Source organism: Staurois parvus, unplaced genomic scaffold (assembly GCF_062004578.1).
Source record: "Staurois parvus isolate SC_StPar_1 unplaced genomic scaffold, SC_StPar_1.0 ptg000574l, whole genome shotgun sequence".
Lineage (NCBI taxonomy): Eukaryota > Metazoa > Chordata > Amphibia > Anura > Ranidae > Staurois > Staurois parvus.
In genome coordinates, this window is record NW_028318370.1 from 4,311,664 (window position 1) to 4,332,448 (window position 20,785).

Consider the following 20,785-nt stretch of genomic DNA (forward strand, 5'->3'; position numbering starts at 1 on the left):
GATTTTGTTTGGATAAACAGCACCATGTAGTTGCCTGACGTATCTAATCTCTATACGTAGCCAGTGGTTGACCACAACAATGAAATAAATACAGCTTGCCTTACAGGAAGCCTCACCTACGGTTTAAATAAGCTGTGTATGTGGAGACAAATAACTACCACCACCTAATTATTTAATTAGTTATTTTCCCAGTATAAGACACAAGTCCATTACTGTGTGTCTCACTTTATAATTATGCTTTGCATAGAGAAAATTTTGATGAACTAAATCAGGGGTCTCCAAACTTTCTAAGCAAAGGGCCAGTTTACTGTCCTTCAGGCTTTACAGGGGCCAGACTGTGCCCAGTGGGAGTAGAAAATGCCCCGGCATCAGTGCCCCGTCGTTGGTTTTAACCACTTCCAGTCCGGACACTTTTACCCCCTTCCTGACCAGGGCAATTTTCAGCTTTTAGCGCTATCACACTTTGAATGACAGTTGCGCAGTCATACAACACTGTACCCATATGAATTTTTTACCATTTTTTTGAGACAGATAAAGCTTTATTTTGGTGGTATTTATTCACCACTGGGATTTGTATTTTTTTTGCTATGTAAATGAAATGTTCAAAAATTTTGAAAAAAAGGGTTTTTTTAATAAAATTTTGCAAATAAATATTTCATCATAAATCTTAGCCAAAATTTATTCCGTTTCTTTTTAGTAAAAAAAATTAGTTTTTTTTTTACATTTTTATTTTATTTTTTTATATTATTATTTTTTATTTTTACATACTGTCACCCTAGCAGTACAGTGTCACCATGGTGACACTGTACTACTTGTGGAGGGTGATGAAGATTTTTTTTTTTTTTTTTACACCGATTGCTTTTACACCCATATAGGATGTAAAAGCAATCATTTCTCTTTCTCTCTGTGTGCATTCTTGCACTCATTGAGAAGTACTGAGTGAGCTGTGATTGGTCACAGCTTGTCACATGGCACAAGACTGTTGTGAATAGCCCTGTACCATGTGACCTCTGTGATCATTCACAGATTTCACACGTAGTAAGCAATGATGTCAGAAGTGACATCTTGCTTACTACTTTGCATGTGATCACTGATTGGCCAATCAGTGATCACATGATCAGGACCTCATACAGAGGTCCCGTCCGACGATCTGTGTTTCACTGTGTCACGGAGGACACAGCGGGCACCGGATCGCGGTGCTGCCTGCTCCCAGGGAGTGCGCACAAGCAGGGTGCGGGGAGGCCGTTTATAAACGGCCACCCGACCCTGCAGTGCCACCGTCCGGCCGTTTATATGCAACGGCCGGTTGGGAAGTGGTTAAAGGGAGGAATAGCACCCCATTGTTGATATCAATGAGAATAGTACCACATTGATGGTTCAGTAGGGGGAATGGAGCTCCATCATTGGTGTCAGTTAGTGGAATAGTGCCCAAGGGCCAGATAAAGGCATGCAAAGGGCCACATCTGGCCCCCGGGCCACAGTTTGAAGACCACTGATTTAAATGGAAAGTCTGAAATGGAAAAGATGATGGTTACAATGTAACATCTCAAAGGTGCTTTGGGTAAAAATGATCTTGAAGAAGAAGGACACTTGTTCCCTGTCTGGAAGCAATGGTCTCTCTGCAAAGATCCACCATGTCCCCTGTTGAGTCAAATGATGATGATGGTGACCAGTCACTAATGCAGAGGCAGCCAGCGCACACAGAGCACAGTTCAGGCTCAATGACACCAATAGCAGTCTAGTGGATGTCTTTTTGTGATTTTATTGGTAAATGTATTTATTTCAAGTGCTTATATAGCGCCATCAGTTTACGCAGTGCTTTACATATACAGTTGTGTTCAAAATAATTGCAGTGTGTTGAAAAAAGTGAATAAAGCTCAAAATCCTTCTAATAGCTTTTATTTCCATCCACACAAATGCATTGGGAACACGACACATTCTATTCCAAATCAAAACATGAAGAAAAATAGATCAAATTTGTGTTGTTCCTCTAAAAAAAATGGAAGAAAAGTGAATATTAGACGGTTCAAAAAAAAATAGCAGTGTTTGTATTCTTCTTTACAAACTCAAACATTCACTATATAAACTGAAAAATGTTTGAAGATTTTGCTTTCCTTTGAATGACTTCATGAATATTTGGTTGTAGTCGCACTGTTTCTGAGAACTGCTGTACATCTGTGTTGCATGGAGTCACCCAACTTCTGGCCCCTGTGATCAGGTATTCCAGCCCAGGATGATTGGACGACATTCCACAGTTCTTCTCTATTTCTTGGTTTTGCCTCAGAAACTGCATTTTTGATGTCACCCCACAAGTTTTCTATTGGACTAAGATCCGGGGATTGGGCTGGCCACTCCATAACGTCAATCTTGTTGGTCTGGAACCAAGATGTTGCACCTTTACTGGTGTGTTTGGGGTCGTTGTCTTGTTGGAACACCCATTTCAAGGGCATTTCCTCTTCAGCATAAGGCAGCATGACCTCTTCAAGTATTCTGATGTACTCAAACTGATCCACGATCCCTGGTATGCGATAAATAGGCCCAACACCGTAGTATGAGAAACATCCCCATATCATGATGCTTGCACCACCATGCTTCACGGTCTTCACAGTGTACTGTGGCTTGAATTCAGTGTTTGGGGATCGTCTGACAAATTGTCTCCGCCCACTAGACCCAAAAAGAACAATCTTACTTTCATCAGTCCACAAAATGTTGCGCCATTTCTCTTTAGGCCAGTCAATGTGCTCTTTGGCAAATTGTAACCTCTTCAGCACATGTCTTTTTTCCAACAGTGGGACTTTGCGGGGGCTTCTTGCAGATAGCTTGGCTTCACATAGGCGTCTTCTAATTGTAACAGTCCTCACAGGGAACTTTACACCTTCTTTCATCTTCCTGGAGCTGATTGTTGGCTGAGTCTGCGCCATTTTGGCTATTCTATCTATTCGAATGGTAGTTTTTCGCTTTCTTCCACGTCTTTCAGGTTTTGGTTGCCATTTTAAAGCATTTGCGATCATTTTAGCTGAGCAGCCTATCATTTTCTGAACTTCTTTATATGTTTTCCCCTCTCCAATCAACTTTTTAATCAAGGTACGCTGTTCTTCTGAACAATGTCTGGAACGGCCCATTTTCCTCAGAATTTCAGAGAGAAATGCACTGTAACCAGCATGTACAACATTTGCTGCCTTCCTTCCTTAAATAAGGGCAATAATTGCCACCTGTTTTTCAAAGAATGAATGACCTCACTAATAGAACTCCACACTGCTATTATTTTGAACATGCCCCTTTCAATGAGTGATTCAATGACACAGAATCAGCAGCATGCATGTCATGACTGTTGGGTCTGTTGGATTTCTATTACTCTACTACACCTGCTAGTAAATTATTTGCCATGTAGAAATATCATTCCTACCAAAAACAGTGATTGATCCGGTTAGTGATGTCTGACTGCTATTATTTTGAACATAACTGTATATTGTAAATTCACATCAGTCCCTAACCCTCAAGGGGTGTACAATCTAAGGTCCCTAACTCACATTCATACATACGCATACTAGGGCCAATTTAGAGAGGAGCCAATTAACTTACCAGCATGTCTTTGGAGTGTGGGAGGAAACAGGAGTACCCAGAGGAAACCCATGCAGGTACAGGGAGAACATGCAAACTCCAGGCAGGTGGTGCCATGGTTGGGATTTGAACCGGCAACCCTAGTACTAACAGGTGGAAGAGCTAACCACTTAGCCACTGTGCTGCCTAATATAACTTGGATCGGGTGTAGGGTAGTATGGGATATTCCAGAAAGACTACCAGTAACAGGAGGACATACTTCTCTATGTTATAGTTACATAGTTAGTCTGGCTGGAAAAAAAAAAAAAAGACAAAAGTCCATCCAGTTCAACCATTAATAAAAAAAAGTGTGTCCAATCAAAGCACTGGAAAGTGAAACTAAAGATCGCTTCTCTCTGCTCTCACTGTGAGAACAGAGAGAAGCAATCCTGCAGCCTGTGAGTGTACAGCAGCCTGATCACTGCCATAGTCTAGGAACAATAAATAATGCAGCCAGCCCTTGTCACCTGTCACAGTGCACACAAAAACACCCCCATACACCATACCAACACCCTGATCATCGCCATACCCCATACCAGCATCCTGATCTCCCCATATGCAATACTAACTTCCTGGTCACCACCATACCCAATACCTGTGTCCTGATCAACGCCATACCCCATACCAGGGTTCTGATCACCCCATATGCCTTACCAGCATCCTGTTTACTGCCATACCCCATACCAGCATCCTGATCACCAGCATACCCCATACCAGCATCCTGATCACTGCCATACCAACTTCCTGATCACCACCATACACCATACCAGCATTCTGATCACCACCATACACCATACCAGCATCCTGATCACTGCCATACCAACTTCCTGATCACCGCCATACCAACTTCCTGATCACCACCATACACCATACCAGCATTCTGATCACCACCATACACCATACCAGCATCCTGATCACCCCATATGCCATACCAACTTCCTGATCACCACCATACCCAATACCTGTGTCCTGATCAGCACCATACCCAATACCAGGGTTCTGATCACCCCATATGCCATACCAGCATCCTGATTACTGCCATACCCCATACCAGCGTCCTGATCACCACCATACCCCATACCAGCATCCTGATCACCACCATACCCCATACCAGCATCCTGATCACCACCATACCCCATATTAGCACCTTGATCACTGCCATACGTCATGCCAGCGTCCGGCAATTTAAGGATGTCAACTGATCAATTTTCAAACATACTGTATATCCCATAGTTTGTAGATTCAATAGCTTTCACACAGACTAAATAATATACACTATTTAAGATAAAAAGTCAGGGATAAAGTTGTGGAGAAGTTTAAAGCAGGATTAGGTTATAAAAAAATATCCCAAGCTTTGCACATCTCACGGAGCACTGTTCAATCCATCATCTGAAAATGGAAAAAGTATGGCACAACCGCAAACCTACCAAGACATGGCTGTCCACCTAAACTGACAGGCCGGGCAAGGAGAGCATTCATCAGAGAAGCAGCCAAGAGGCCCATGGTAACTCAGGAGAAGCTGCAGAGATCCACAGCTCAGGGGGGAGAATCTATGCCTCGTTTAGCCCCTTAGGAGCCTAATTATCATCTCCTATATGTGAGTGGTTTTATTTATGTTCACCATTAAATATTCTACAGTCTACACTCAGAGGTGCTGAGTTTCTCATCAGTGCCACTGCCACCCATCAGTGCCGCCTATCAGTGCAGCATCATCAGTGCCAGCTCATCAGTGCCTCCTATCAGTGCCCATCAGTGCTGCCTATCCGTGCCACCTCATCAGTGCCCATCAGTGCAGCCTCATCAACGCACATAAGTGAAGGAGAAAAATTACCTGTTTGCAAAATTTTATAATGGAAACAAAGAAAAACTTAATTCTTTTGCCAATTTTTTGCTATTTTTTTGTTTATAGAGCAGAAAACAAAACACCCAGCAGTGATTAAATACCACCTAAAGAAAGCTCTTTTTCTGTGAAAAAAATGATAAAAATTTCATATGGGTACAGTGTTGCATGACCGCGCAATTGTCATTCAAAGTGTGGCAGCACTGAGAGCTGAAAATTGGCCTGGGCAGGAAGGGGGTAGAAGTGCCCAGTAGGCAAGGGGTTAATATGAGTAGTTACTCTGCTATTTTATTCAATAAATGTGTTTTACATACTACACTCTGGGAAGTCCCTTTTTTATTTAATTTTCCCCTTGTGGGTAACAGCCAGAGGTGACCACGCATGCTAGCTGGTGGAGGATTGCTTTTGCAGTGGTCACTGGTTGATTCATTCCTGCTGAAGATAAACAGATTTTTTGGAACTGTTCACTTTGTTGTTGTTTTTTCACAATATATTTTTGTTCACTACATATTTACATGATTTATGCTACTTAGTCACATTATTTTGCTCACTTATAATTATTGGTCACTTTATTTTAGTCACTATTCGCCGAGGAACACTGACAGGGGAGAGGTCTGTATGTAAACAATACAGATCTCTCCTCTGTCAGCACCAGCATGCTGCTTTGTTTTGCTCTGCATAGCACAGCCATACAAAGAAGGATGCATACAAGGTAAAACAGCACACGGTTAACCCATTGATCGCCCCAGATGTTAAACCCTTCCTGCCCAGTGCCATTAGTACAGTGTCAGTGCTTTTTATTAGCACTGATCACTGTATTAGTGTCACTGGGGATGTCAGTGGCAGTTAGTCAGTCAGTTAGTGTCAGAATGCCTGCTATGAGTCACTGATCGCCGCCATTACTAGTAAAAAAAAAAATGCCAGTATCTATACCTCCATTTGTAAAAACTATAACTTTCACGTAAACCAATTCATTTACATGTATTGGGATTTTTTTTAGCAAAGAAATGTCACAGAATACATTTTGGCTGAAATGTATGACGAAATTAGATTTTTTAATTTTTTACTGGACGTTTTATAGCAAAAAGTCCAAAATATTGTTTTTTTCTCAAAATTGTCCGTCTTGTTTTTTTATAGCGCAAAAAATGAAAACGCATAGGTGATCAAATACCACCGAAAGAAAGCTCTATTTGTAGGAAAAAAAGGACATAAATTTAATTTGGGTGCAGTGACGCAGCACCATATTGCAAAAAGTGGCCTGGTCAGGAAGGATGGTAAATCCTCTGGATGGCAAGTGGCTAGGGGTTTAGCTCTGCTTTAAGGCACAGTAGGCTTGTACCTATAGGCAGCAAAGGAAAACCAGTGTTTTATTTCCCTGTACAGGCATTAATTGCACATTTTTCCCCATGAGCAGACTCACAGTTATCTGATTTTAGGCCTATTTATGTACTGTCGAAACACCATATGCCAAGTTAGGACCAGTAAAGTAAGAAGATGTTTTATCTAAAAGACATCCTAGCAGAGGAAAGTTGCTCTGGGTGCCAAAGGATATGTACCTATAGCAGGGGCGGACTGACAACTCATGGGGCCCCCGGGCAATAGGGGATCATGGGGCCCCTGTGTCCTTGCCCAAACTCAAAAAAGCCTATGAAAAAAGGTACCAGGAGCATCTCATGGGGCCCCCTACTGACCCCGGGCCCTCGGGCAGCGCCCGAGTTTCCAAATGATCAGTACGCCCCTGACCTATAGGCTCTACTAGGGGGGATTTAACTTTTTGTGAAGCATGCGGTTTGCAGTTCAGAACGTGTGATGCTAGCCTCCATGGCAAGGTGAGAAACTGTAACTGGCAAGTGTTGCTTCAGCTTTAGCAGCCCCTATTCCCCTACAGCAGTGGTTCTCAACCTGTGGGTAGCGACCCCTTTGGGGGTCGAACGACCCTTTCACAGGGGTCCCCTAAGACCATCAGAAAACACATATTTCCGATGTGTAAAGAGCAGCTACTGTGTAGAAAGCAGCTGCTGTGTTGAAAGCAGCTACTCTGTTAAAAGCAGCTACTGTGTTGAAAGCAGCAATATTGGAGGTAAAACGACACTCATGAATTATAATTACTGGGTAAATAATTTTATGGTTGGGGGTCACCACAACATGAGGAACTGTATTAGAGGGTCACGGCATTAGGAAGGTTGAGAACCACTGCCCTACAGAAAGCAGGCCTACCAGTATTTGGTTGTCGCCAGGTCTTGGCACAGAGTACCTACGTTTATGGTCTTCTGGCACAAGGGAACAAATGCAGATAACAGAAAAAAGCACCTACAATTTTCAAGAAGATCTGGCGTGATATGTAGCACATCAGGAGAGAATCCATACAAAAGCCCAGAGGTGGTGGTGTCCAGAGCAGGTGGTAGACAGTAAAGCTGCCCATGCACTAGTAGAATTTAGTTTCAAATTTTTCATTTTTTAGAAAGTTCTTTTGATTTTCCAATGGTTTGTGGAATCAAATCAGTATTCATTTTTGACTGCAGGGATGAGAAAATATGACAGAGCAGGATAGGAAATTTTTCTTGAACAAATTACTAAGGCTTGGGATCATACTGCCACGACTCGAGATCCGACTTGTGAGACCCAAAGTTGCATGACATGTGAAATCCCATGTTAGTCAATGAGAGCTGTCTTAATTAGCACTACTGACGTCACTCCGAGTTTAGAAAAGGTTCCTGTAGTACTTCAAGAAGACTTCTATCTTACCTGTGCCCATAGACTGTAATAGAACTCACCTCTAAGTCGGATCCTCATCTATATTGATGGTATTTGGATCCGACATTACAGGAAGATTACCCAGGCAATCCCTGAAATTCAGAATTGCTTCAGAGTTACTTCAACGTAGTACTCAAGTTGCCTGGCAAAGTCAATAAATAAATAACCTCCTTAACCTCCCTAGCGGTATGATTATTTCATATTTTTGGTGCTGAAAGCGGTACCATTATTTTGCATGGAAATATGTAGTTTTTTTTATTGTAGGCTGTAATTTTTAGGAATAACTCACTGAAATCTGTCTGAACAAGATTCTAAATCATACATTTAATTCAATAATATAATCAAACCAAAAACACTGAAATTTGAAATATAGCGCCAAGTTCGCACATCACTGAGCAAAGTCGCAGAATCGTTTTCAGTGTCTGATGACGGATTTCCCCCACGAATCATTATCACTCAATTCTGCAAGTGGTTCTCATTTACTATCGCTGTTCTCTAGCCGGTCTAAAACCGCTTTTGACCTAAAGGGACACTTTTTGGACGCCATGGACTTTTCTAAGTTTCCAGGCAGAAAGAACAATCAAAATGCAGGCAGGGCGCCGGACAAAGCACTCGGGACAAAATGTATGTGAAATGGGTTGAAACAGCAATGTTTTACTATGTAGAATCGTTTTGAAAAAAATGACATTTTTTTAAAATTTTCAAATTTCCCGCCGCCGCCGCCCGTACGTCCCGACGTCACAGGGACCGGAACACAGAAGGCGGATGCCGGCATCAGACGGAGGAGATGGCTGGGGACGCTGCAGGGGACACATTGTGGGAGCGAAGGACAAGGTAAGTGCTCCAGGGACTCCCTGAGCAACGCCGCATGGTAAGCCCGAGTGTAGCTCGGGGTTACCGCTTTTGGTATAGAAATTTTACCCCGAGCTACACTCGGGAATACCGTTAGGGAGGTTAATTCAACTCCCACCAAAAAGTCACACTTTCTCCCTAGAAAGTACAAAATAGTAAATATACCTTTTTGTGATAAACCACATAAATTCCCAAAAACAATATGAAAATTAAATCAAATAAATCAAATAAACCATAAAGTGTCCAATTCATTTTCAGTCCCAAATGTGTCCAATAAAGCCCAAAATCCAATTTTCCACTTCAATCCAGTAAGAAGGAATATAATCCTAATTATTCCACGAAAACCTAAAAAAAAAGAAATAATCTATAGTGCATTACCTTTAGATAAATACAAAACACTCCAATCTGTGCAAAACACAAACCACTCTTTAAATGTGCAAAAAAAAAAAAAAAATATATATATATATATATATATATATATATATATATATATATATATATAATATATATATAATATATATAAACCAAAACGTGAGCACTCCGTGATCACTCCAATATTGTGTGCACTCTGTGGCAAAGTCGCACTGCAAGTCGCGCGACTTTCAGGTAGCAGAAGTGTGACGCGAGACTAAGTTTATGCGGTTTTTGTTCGAGAAAGTTTATTAATTCCAAAACTGAATGTCAACAGCAAACAACATTCGAAGCACTTTAAAGCAACATTCGTCAAGTTATCTAAAGTACTAAGAATTTTGGTACGAATGCTCGTTTGAAAATCTACTAGAGTATGGCCAGCATTAGCATTATCCAGAGAAAATCTGAGGTCAGGGCAGGCAGCAGGCAAAGCTTTATCCAGAAACAGTCAAGGTCAGTGTAGGCAGCAAAGAAGCAGAATCCAGAAACAGCCTGCGGTCATAAGGCAGGTAACGGGGATGCGTTGTCTTCATTGCCAGACAACAGGGACGCAAGGCAGGGAAGTGAGGGGTAGGGTGGCAGGCTGGTGAATATGTAGGTAGTGTGTGCGGTGGCAATAATTCACACAGTCGGGTACAATGTAAAACCTGTATTGAAGTAATGCAGCAATGGTTCACAACAAGGAAGGCTACCCAGCCGGGTGCACTCACAGTTTCCAACAACGTGAAGAAGCAGATTCCAGCCAGACTGACAGCTTCTGTTGAGAAGGAGAAGAATGGGGCCTGGCCATCTTGTGCCCAATTGGGAAGGTGTCCAGAAGAGATGCAACCCTATTCTTTCCCTCCTCATCGTTCCCTAGCACTAGTATTGTCCCTAACAGGCGAGGTACCTGTCCCTACTCCACCAACTGGACAGATGTGTGCCAAACCCAGGAGCCAGGGCCTTCAATAGGCTCTCCCTGACCCAAGATGGCCACTAGAGTCGTATGGGGCAGCAGCATCCAATTGGGTAGCTTTCCCAGTGACCCGGGAAACCATAGAGAAACAGTGTTCCTCTTGACTTCCTCTCTAGCTACAGCACCACCTGCAGTGGAGAAAGTAGACTGCACCTGCCTACAAGTAGGAGAGTGAGTTCATCTCAGTCCTAACAGACACTTATAGGATGCATATTTATTAAAAAAAAAATGTATTTTTCCAAATAGAATGAAGCTTATTTATCCAACGTTGTTTCATTTTAGGTGACTCTGTCGTGTTTGTGCAAATCGGCTACCCTGTCATACTGCAGTGTGGCTTAGAACACAAAGAAACCTTCACACAAATCAGCTGGAAAATGATTCTTGATACATCCAATTGTACAGCAGTATTGAATAACGATAGTATGTCCAATAACTGCAATGACAGTCTGAGAATGAACTTGGACAAGACATCTCTGACAATCCATAGCACAGAAATGTCTGATGAAGGCAGCTATACATGTACCATCGTAACTGAAAGCACTGCAGATTATATTGTGATGAGTTTAAAGATTTTAGGTAAGTGGTCATTTCTTTAGGTCCCATTCATACCTAAGGACACTGCCGCGTTTTCTTGGTGTGTTTTTGGAGTGGCACTATTCATTGTGAATGGGCTTCCAAAAACATGCCAGAGGAGCTCATACACCAAACTTTGGCGCTGAAGCTAGGAGTGTTTGGCATTGCGCATTTTGTCAAGCAACAATCCTGGCAAAATCATATCACGTTTGAAGAAATAACAGCACCACAAGCGTGTTGTGTGTTTTGTCACAATTCCAGCTCTCAGGCAGACACACATGGAAGAAAAATATATTTTAAATATATTTTTAAAATATTCTTCCCAAATATATTGACATATATTTGAAATACTACAATTTTGGCCGTATTCAATATATTTAAAAAATAAAAATAAAAAAAATTATATATATATATATATATATGTCTTTAAAAATACATTTAATCTACATTTTTGGAATGCATTTACAAATATATGTAAAAATTACTTTTTAAAAATATTTTTCATGTATGCTGTAACATATAAAAAGCGCATTTCAACATGCAGTATATATATATATATATATATATATACACAGTTGCAAGAAAAAGTATGTGAACCCCTTGGGATTACGTGGAGTTTTGCATGAATTGGGCATAAAATGTGCTCTGAACGTCTTCTAAGTCACAAAAATAGAAGAACACAGTCTGCTGAACATAATACTACACAAACATTAGATGATGCCATGGTTTAATTGCACATAACATGTAAACATTCACAGTGCAGGGAGGAAAAAGTATGTGAGGCCCTAGCTTAATGACTTCTCCCAGAGCTAATTGGAGCCAGGAGTGAGCCAACCTTGACTCCAATCAGTGTGATGATATTGGATGTGTTGCTGACAGCTGTCCTGCCCTTAAAAAACACACACCTGTTTTGGGTTTACTGGTTTCAAGAAGCACTGTCTGATGTGAATCATGCCTCGCAGAAAAGAGCTCTCAGAAGACCTACGATCAAGAATTGTTGACTTGCATGAAGCTGGAAAGGTTTACAAAAGTATCTCCAAAAGCCTTGATGTTCACGTGTCCACGGTAAGACAGACTGTCTACAAATGGAGAAAGTTTAGCACTTTTGCTACTCTCCCTAGGCGTGGTCGTCCTGTAAAAATGACTGCAAGAGCACAGCGCAGAATGCTGCATGAGGTACAGAAGAATCCCAGAGTGTCAGCTAAAGACCTACAGAAATCTCTGGCACATGCTAACATTTTTGTTGACACATCTACAATAAGGAAAACATTAAACAAGAATGGAGTAGATGGGAGGACACCACGGAGGAAGCCATTGCTGTCCAAAAAGAATATTGCAGCACATTTGAAGTTTGCAAAAGAGCACCTGGATGTTCCACAGCACTACTGGCAAAATATACTGTGGAGAGATGAAACCAAGATTGAGTTGTTTGGGAAGAACACACAACACTATGTGTGGAGAAAAAAAGGCACAGTACACCAACATCAAAACCTCATCCCCACTGTAAAACATGGCGGAGGGAGCATCATGGTTTGGGGCTGCTTTGCTGCCTGAGGGCCTGGACGGATTGTTGTCATTGATGGGAAAATGAATTCCAGAGTTTATCAAGACATTTTGCAGGAAAACGTACGACCATCTGTCCGCCAACTGAAGCTCCGCAGAGGATGGGTGATGCAACAGGACAATGACCCAAAGCATACAAGTAATTCAACAAAACAATGGCTGCAACAGCACAGAATACGCCTTCTGGAGTGGCCCAGTCAGAGTCCTGACCTCAACCCGATTGAAATGCTGTGGCATGACCTTAAGAGAGCGATTCACACCAAACATCCCAAGAATATTGCTACACTGAAACAGTTTTGTGAAGAGGAGTGGTCCAAAATGACTCCAGATCGTTGTGCAGGTCTGATCTGCAACTACAGGAAATGTTTGGTTGAGGTTATTGCTGCCAAAGGACGGTCAACCAGTTATTAAGTCCAAAGGTTCACATACTTTTTCCTCCCTGCACTGTGAATGTTTACATGTTATGTGCAATTAAACCATGGCAACATCTAATGTTTGTGTAGTATTATGTTCAGCAGACTGTGTTCTTCTATTTTTGTGACTTAGAAGACGTTCAGAGCACATTTTATGCCCAATTCATGCAAAACTCCACGTAATCCCAAGGGGTTCACATACTTTTTCTTGCAACTGTATATATATATATATATATATATATATATATATATATATATATATATATATTTATATATATATTTTGTCAATTTAGTAGCGCAGGAGGCTCATACTGTAGTAATATATTTGGGAAAAATATATTTTTCTTCCAAGTGTGAATGACGCGAGTCCAATACACTCAAATGTGCACAGGACCTAAGCTTTCTAAACCAGTCTGGACAAGTTTGCATCATTTGCTGCTCTGTAGTACACACATTTTGGAGTCGGGTTCAAAGTCAACACTTCAATTGAACAACTTGTTCCAAAACTCTGAATTTTGGAGGATCAGGAATATGGAGACATTTGTATTTTTGTACTTGGGAATGTAATGATGTCACAATGTGTGCATAGGATATTAACAGAGTCTACCCAATCCCCTCTCCATGCTGCAAAAATATGAAAATAAAAAAAAAAATAGCAAAAATTATAAAAATTATATGTGAAAAAAATATTATATAAAATACTGTATATAAAAAAAATTAAAAAAAATATATGTATATAATAGAAATAAAAAATGTGTATATAATCCACTACTGCTACTTACAGTTGTGTTCAAAATAATAGCAGTCAGACATCACTAACCGGATCAATCACTGTTTTTGGTAGAAATGATATTTCTACATGGCAAATAATTTACTAGCAGATGTAGTAGAGTAATAGAAATCCAACAGACCCAACAGTCATGACATGCATGCTGCTGATTCTGTGTCATTGAGTCACTCATTGAAAGGGGCATGTTCAAAATAATAGCAGTGTGGAGTTCTATTAGTGAGGTCATTCATTCTTTGAAAAACAGGTGGCAATTATTGCCCTTATTTAAGGAAGGAAGGCAGAAAATGTTGTACATGCTGGTTACAGTGCATTTCTCTCTGAAATTCTGAGGAAAATGGGTCGTTCCAGACATTGTTCAGAAGAACAGCGTACCTTGATTAAAAAGTTGATTGGAGAGGGGAAAACATATAAAGAAGTGCAGAAAATGATCGGCTGCTCAGCTAAAATGATCACAAATGCTTTAAAATGGCAACCAAAACCTGAAAGACGTGGAAGAAAGCGAAAAACTACCATTCGAATGGATAGAAGAATAGTCAACATGGCGCGGACTCCGCCAACAATTAGCTCCAGGAAGATGAAAGAAGGTGTAAAGTTCCCTGTGAGGACTGTTACAATTAGAAGACGCCTATGTGAAGCCAAGCTATCTGCAAGAAGCCCCCGCAAAGTCCCACTGTTGGGAAAAAGACATGTGCTGAAGAGGTTACAATTTGCCAAAGAGCACATTGACTGGCCTAAATAGAAATGGCGCAACATTTTGTGGACTGATGAAAGTAAGATTGTTCTTTTTGGGTCTAGTGGCCGGAAACAGTTGTCAGACGACCCCCAAACACTGAATTCAAGCCACAGTACACTGTGAAGACAGTGAAGCATGGTGGTGCAAGCATCATGATATGGGGATGTTTCTCATACTACGGTGTTGGGCCTATTTATCGCATACCAGGGATCATGGACCAGTTTGAATACATCAGAATACTTGAAGAGGTCATGCTGCCTTATGTTGAAGAGGAAATGCCCTTGAAATGGGTGTTCCAACAAGACAACGACCCCAAACACACCAGTAAACGTGCAACATCTTGGTTCTAGACCAACAAGATTGACGTTATGGAGTGGCCAGCCCAATCCCCGGATCTTAATCCAATAGAAAACTTGTGGGGTGACATCAAAAATGCAATTTCTGAGGCAAAACCAAGAAATAGAACTGTGGAATGTAGTCCAATCATCCTGGGCTGGAATACCTGATCACAGGGGCCAGAAGTTGGGTGACTCCATGCAACACAGATGTACAGCAGTTCTCAGAAACAGTGCGACTACAACCAAATATTCATGAAGTCATTCAAAGGAAAGCAAAATCTTCAAACATTTCTCAGTTTATATAGTGAATGTTTGAGTTTGTAAAGAAGAATACAAACACTGCGATTTTTTTGAACCGTCTAATATTCACTTTTCTTCAATTTTTTTAGAGGAACAACACAAATTTGATCTATTTTTCTTCCTGTTTTGATTTGGAATAGAGTGTGTCGTGTTCCCAATGCATTTGTGTGGATGGAAATAAAATCTATTAGAAGGATTTTGAGCTTTATTCACTTTTTTCAACACACTGCTATTATTTTGAACACAACTGTATATCCCCTCAATACTCATAAAAAAGGGTAACCAAAATACCACAGTGCTTCATTACTAGTAGCGCCATGAGTTAACGTACTTGTAATACAATCAAACAAATAATGATGCAATAAATGTTGCTGAAGATTTTAATTCCACCATTTATTGCAGTATTTATTGCACCATTATTTAATGTCTGACTGCACTATACATACGTTAACTCATACTCGCTACTGTTAATCTAGCACTGTGGTGTTTTGGTTACACTTTTTATGATAGCATTGGGAAGTATTAGAGCCCGGTCGGGTTTTTATTGCTGTCTGTTCCCCAGGTTACAATTTGGGGTTACAATTTCTAAAAGGGTTCTGGAATCAAAGGGGACTGTTTCTGCCTTATATCTGCTTCCGCTATTGTCTGAAAATTCTTAGATTGACTACCAGTATCACAAGTTCCCCACCCTTCTATCGTAGTATCCCTGGTAATATTTTTAAAGTGGTTCAGGCTCCATCATCTCACCAGACTGGACAGCCAGGAGCTTCTAAACCAGTCTGCCCCATTTTGCATCATTTGCTGCCTTGTAATACACAATTTCAAAGTCCAAACTTCGACAGACGTCTGGTTCCATACCTCACAATTTTGGAGTTTCAGGAATTTAAAAAAACTTCAGCTGAGCCATAAATTATAGGACTTTTTAGAAGCTCACCCATCCTTAACGATTAGCCAAGATGTAGACCAGGGGCGGACTGACCATTTGGAAACTTGGGCACTGCCCGAGGGCCCGGGGTCAGTAGGGGGCCCCATGAGATGCCCCTGGTACCTTTTTTATAGGCTTTTTTGAGTTTGGGCAAGGACACAGGGGCCCCATGATCCCTTATTGCCTAGGGGCCCCATGAGTTGTCAGTCCGCCCCTGATGTAGACCTTCCTGTAGACTACAATATAATTGAGCAATACAGCCTGGTCTATGATCTGCTCCAACCTTAAACTGAAAAATGATAGAGCTGAAACACATTGATTTACTTTGCTTTCAAGCAAGACTTTGAAATACAAAAACTACTGTGTTAATTCTATTGACAGACCACATCATATATGTTATTTTACGGTATATTTTGCACTATTTTAATGAAAGAAACACATTTGTCCCTTTTTAGCTCAGCCCTCTGTGACACTGGAAATAAACAGCGCCGGAATTCCGGGGTGTACAGCCCATGGCGCATATCCAGCCGCAGAGATCTCCTGGACTCCACAAACAGATGAGATAACCACAAAACATTTCCAGTATGCTAACAAGACCTGGACAGTGATCAGCACATACAATCTGAAGAATGTGACTATGGTGACTTGTCGAGTTTCTCATCCTACTTTTACAAGTCCTCAAGAGAAATCCATTACATTAAATGGTACAGAAGGTGAATCACCCAGATTCTGTTTAGTCTTTTGCCAGAGGGAGTGTATTTAGAAACATGTAAGGGACAAGGATAAAATATCTGTGATTATGGCCTTCAACATATACAGTCATGGCCAAAAATATTGGCACTTCTGCATTTGTCAGATAAGGCACCACATCGCCCAGAAAATTGTTGCAATTGCAAATGTTTAGGCATTTTTGTTTGCGTCATTGGTATGACACAAACAAAAAAAGTGGAGAAACAAAAAGCCAAATCTGACACATTCCATGCAAAACCCCCAAAAATGGACTGGACAAAATTATTGGCACCCTCAATTTAATATTTGGTAGCACACCCCTTGGAAAAAATAGCTGAAATCAATGGCTTTCTTTAACCATCAATGAGTTCCTTCTTTCACCAGCTGCTCCAGGTGTCTCAGATTGGAAGGGTTCCTTTTCCCAACTGCTGTTCTGAGATCTCTCCACAGGTGCTCTATGGGATTGAGATCTGGACTCATTGCTGGCCAGTTCAGTACTCTCCAGCGCTTTATCTGAAACCATTTCTGGGTGCTTTTTGACGTGCGCTTTGGGTCATTATCCTGCTGTAAGACCCATGACCTCTGATGTAGACCCAACTTTCAGACACTGGGCCCTACATTGCACCCAATAATTCTTTGGTAGTATTCAGATTTCATAATGCCATGCACATGGTCAAGACATTCAATGCCTGAAGCAGCAAAGCAACCCCAAAACATCTGTGACCCCCCATCATGTGTGACTGTAGGGACTGGATTCTTTTATTTAAAGGCCTCATTGCTTTTTCTGAAAACAGTAAAATGATGGGCTTTACCAAAAAGGTCTAATTTTATTTCATCTGTCTACAGCACATTCTCCCAAAAGGATTCCTCAAGAAAGTTTTGGCAAACTCCAATCTGACTTTTTTATGTTTCTGTGTCAGCAGTGGGCCCTCCAGGGTCTCCTACCATAGAGTCCCTTTTCATTCAGATGGTGGAGTATAGTGTGAGCTGATACAATTGTACCCGGTGCCTGAAGGTCAGCTTGAATTTGTCTAAAAGTTGATCGAGGTTTTTAGCCACCATTCAAACAATCCTTCATTGCAATCTTTGATCAATTTTTCTCTTTTGTCTACGTCCAGGGAGATTAGCTACAGTGCCATGGGCTGCAAAACTTCTGGACAATGTTACGCACAGTGGACACAGGAACATTAAGGTCTCTTGAGATGGACTTATAACCTTGAGATTGTCCATGCTTTTCCACAATTTCTGTTCCCAAATCCTTAGACAATTCTTTTCTGCTTTCTCTTCTCCATGCTCCATGTGGCACACAGAGACACACAACAGAAAGGTGGAGTAAATTTTTCACCATTTTAACTGGTTGTCGGTATGATTTCTATGCTGTCAGCACCTGTTCATTGATACAGGTGAGTTTAATTATAAATTACAGGAGCATCACAAACTTGGAATGCAATTATTTCTTAAAATTTTGAGAAGGTGCCAATCCTTTTTTCCAGCCCACTTTTGGGGTTTTGCATGGAACACGACAGATTTGGCTTTTTGTTTCTCCACTCTTTTGTGTCATACCACTACAAACAAAAGAAAGAAACATGAGAATGCCTGAACGTTTGCAATTGCATCAATTTTCTGGGCGAAGTGGTATATTATGTGACAGAAATGCCAATATTTTTGTCCATGACTGTAGAACACAAGAAAGAAGAGGTAAATTACACCGGGAGAAGGAAGAAATAGGTTTTTAGTAAAAAGCAGCACATAATACACACATTAACACTTGCTAGGTTCACAGTTAACCCCTTGATTACCCCAAAATGTTAACCCTGTCATTAGTACAGTGACAGTGTATAGTATTACCACTGATCATTATGTATTATTGTCACTGGTGATGTCAGTGTCAGATTGCCCATTGCACTACCACAGTCTCACTATAACTGCCATTACTAGTCTAATAAATACATGAATAAATAAATAAAAATTCCAGTATCTACCATAGTTGGTAGACGCTATACCTTTCACACAAACCAATCAATATTTATTTATTTCAGGTACTTATATTAGTGCCGTCCATTTACGCAGCACTTTACATATATATTGTACATTCACATCAGTCCCTAACCCTCAAGGGGTGTACAATCTAAGGTCCCTAACTCACATTCATACATACACATACTAGGGACAATTTAGACAGGATCCAATTAACCTACCGGCATGTCTTTGGAGTGTGGGAGGAAACCGGAGTACCCAGAGGAAACCCACGCAGGCACAGGGAGAACATGCAAACTCCAGGCAGGTGGTGCCGTGGCTGGGATTTGAACCAACAACCCTAGTACTGCCAGGCAGAAGTGCTAACCATTTAGCCACTGTGCTGCCCTAATATACTTATTGAGTTTTTTTGGACTAAATGTATGAAGAAAGTTTAATTTTTTTTATTGGATAAGTTTTATAACAGAAAGTAAAAAATGTTGTTTTTTTCCAAAATGTTCTCTTTTTTTTGCATTTATAATAAAAAATTAAAAACCCATCAAATATGGATTTGTGTGAAAAAAATCATATAAATTTCATATGGGTACAGCATTGCATGACCACGTAGTTGCCAGTTAAAGTAGCACAGTGGTAAATAGCAAAAAAAATGGCCTGGTCATGAAGGGGTTAAAACCTTCCAGAGCTGAAGTGGTTATTTCCCACTCTTTATATTTGCATTAAATCCAAACTTGGTTGGGACATCTCTGTTTATGAGCTATCTAAGGGGTGGGGGAGGAGGTGAATCATTTATGGTTTGAACATTTTAAGAAGTTGGCTGTTTGCATTTCTGTATTTAAAAATGTTACAGTTGTACTTGTCTTGCTTTCTAGGAAAGCATTTTAGTTGGAAGATTCTCACTTATATCATGTTTCCTGTGATCACCTTCACATTGTTCATCTTCATGAAGATTAAAGTTAAGGTATTTATATCTACAATGACAAATTTATAAAAAAAAAAAAACACTTCAGAATCCAGTTTTCTTCAAATTTTGAAATTCAGACTTTTGGTGAATGTAAGAAATCAATCAATTTTGGGAAATTTTGCCCAGAAATTTTTTCAGGTGAAGTTGGATAATATGTCAAACATCAAATGGCCTGAGATTGTTGATGACTGTTTTAGACATGTACATGTCATCTTTGTAAATCCTTAGCCATTCTCTGTAGTTCTGTGTGAATGCCTCCTAAATTGTGGAGTTAACCCCACCAGAGCAAAGCTTGGGCCAAGGGGCGGACTGACAACTCATGGGGCCCCCGGGCAATAGGGGATCATGGGGCCCCTGTGTCCTTGCCAAAACTCAAAAAAGCCTATGAAAAAGGTACCAGGGGCATCTCATGGGGCCCCCTAATGACCCCAGCCCTCGGGCAGTGCCCGAGTTCCCATATGATCTGTCAGCCCCTGCTTGGGCCATCCATGTAACTGTGCAGGGTCAATTCACTTGTGGCGTTCAAAAAAAAAAAAGGTACAGTAATTCATTCAAGCTGCATAAACAGTAAAACATGTATCAGTTGATATTTTTTTAATGTCCTAGTAAGGGCATTGACTGGAGCTCCAGGAGGTATGTCTGACCGCTGGGAATCCTGGAACCTGCACTCTGTGCTGAGCAGCAGTCCAGATCTCAATCTAGTGGACTTTTACCAAAGGCTCTAATCTCGGTAAATAAAAAAAAAAAAAAAAACACTCACAAATACTTAAACTTTTTATGCAGATCAACTGCATTGCAGTAATGCAAATTAAAAGCTAAATTTGGTTATCGACTGTTTAGTGTTTTTATTTAATCTTGATGTAGAGAACAAGCTGCCAGAAGGAGCCAGAAGAGCATCACCACACAAAAGTCATCGATATACCTCCTCCATCAGAAGAACTCTTAGACCCCAGGTTGGTAATGGTCTGGGTTGGAAAAACAAGCAACAATGTTTGTTTTGCATAGGTTAACCGACTAAGGAACAAAAGCTCAACATTTTATTAAGGAAAAGCTAGTGAGCACCCGACATTG

The 20,785-nt window shown here is 40.7% G+C and overlaps 1 protein-coding gene across 1 annotated transcript in view; it reads left to right on the forward strand.

Annotated features, from left to right (window-relative positions):
* Positions 1–20,785, forward strand: part of LOC149450470 (uncharacterized) — a 34,118-nt gene that overhangs the window by 9,506 nt on the left and 3,827 nt on the right. Inside the window, exons 4-7 of the mRNA XM_089691957.1 lie at positions 10,695–10,988; positions 16,503–16,760; positions 19,623–19,711; positions 20,579–20,667. Of these exons, the coding sequence (XP_089548083.1) occupies positions 10,695–10,988; positions 16,503–16,760; positions 19,623–19,711; positions 20,579–20,667 (730 nt within the window). The remainder of the gene's footprint in view (positions 1–10,694; positions 10,989–16,502; positions 16,761–19,622; positions 19,712–20,578; positions 20,668–20,785) is intronic.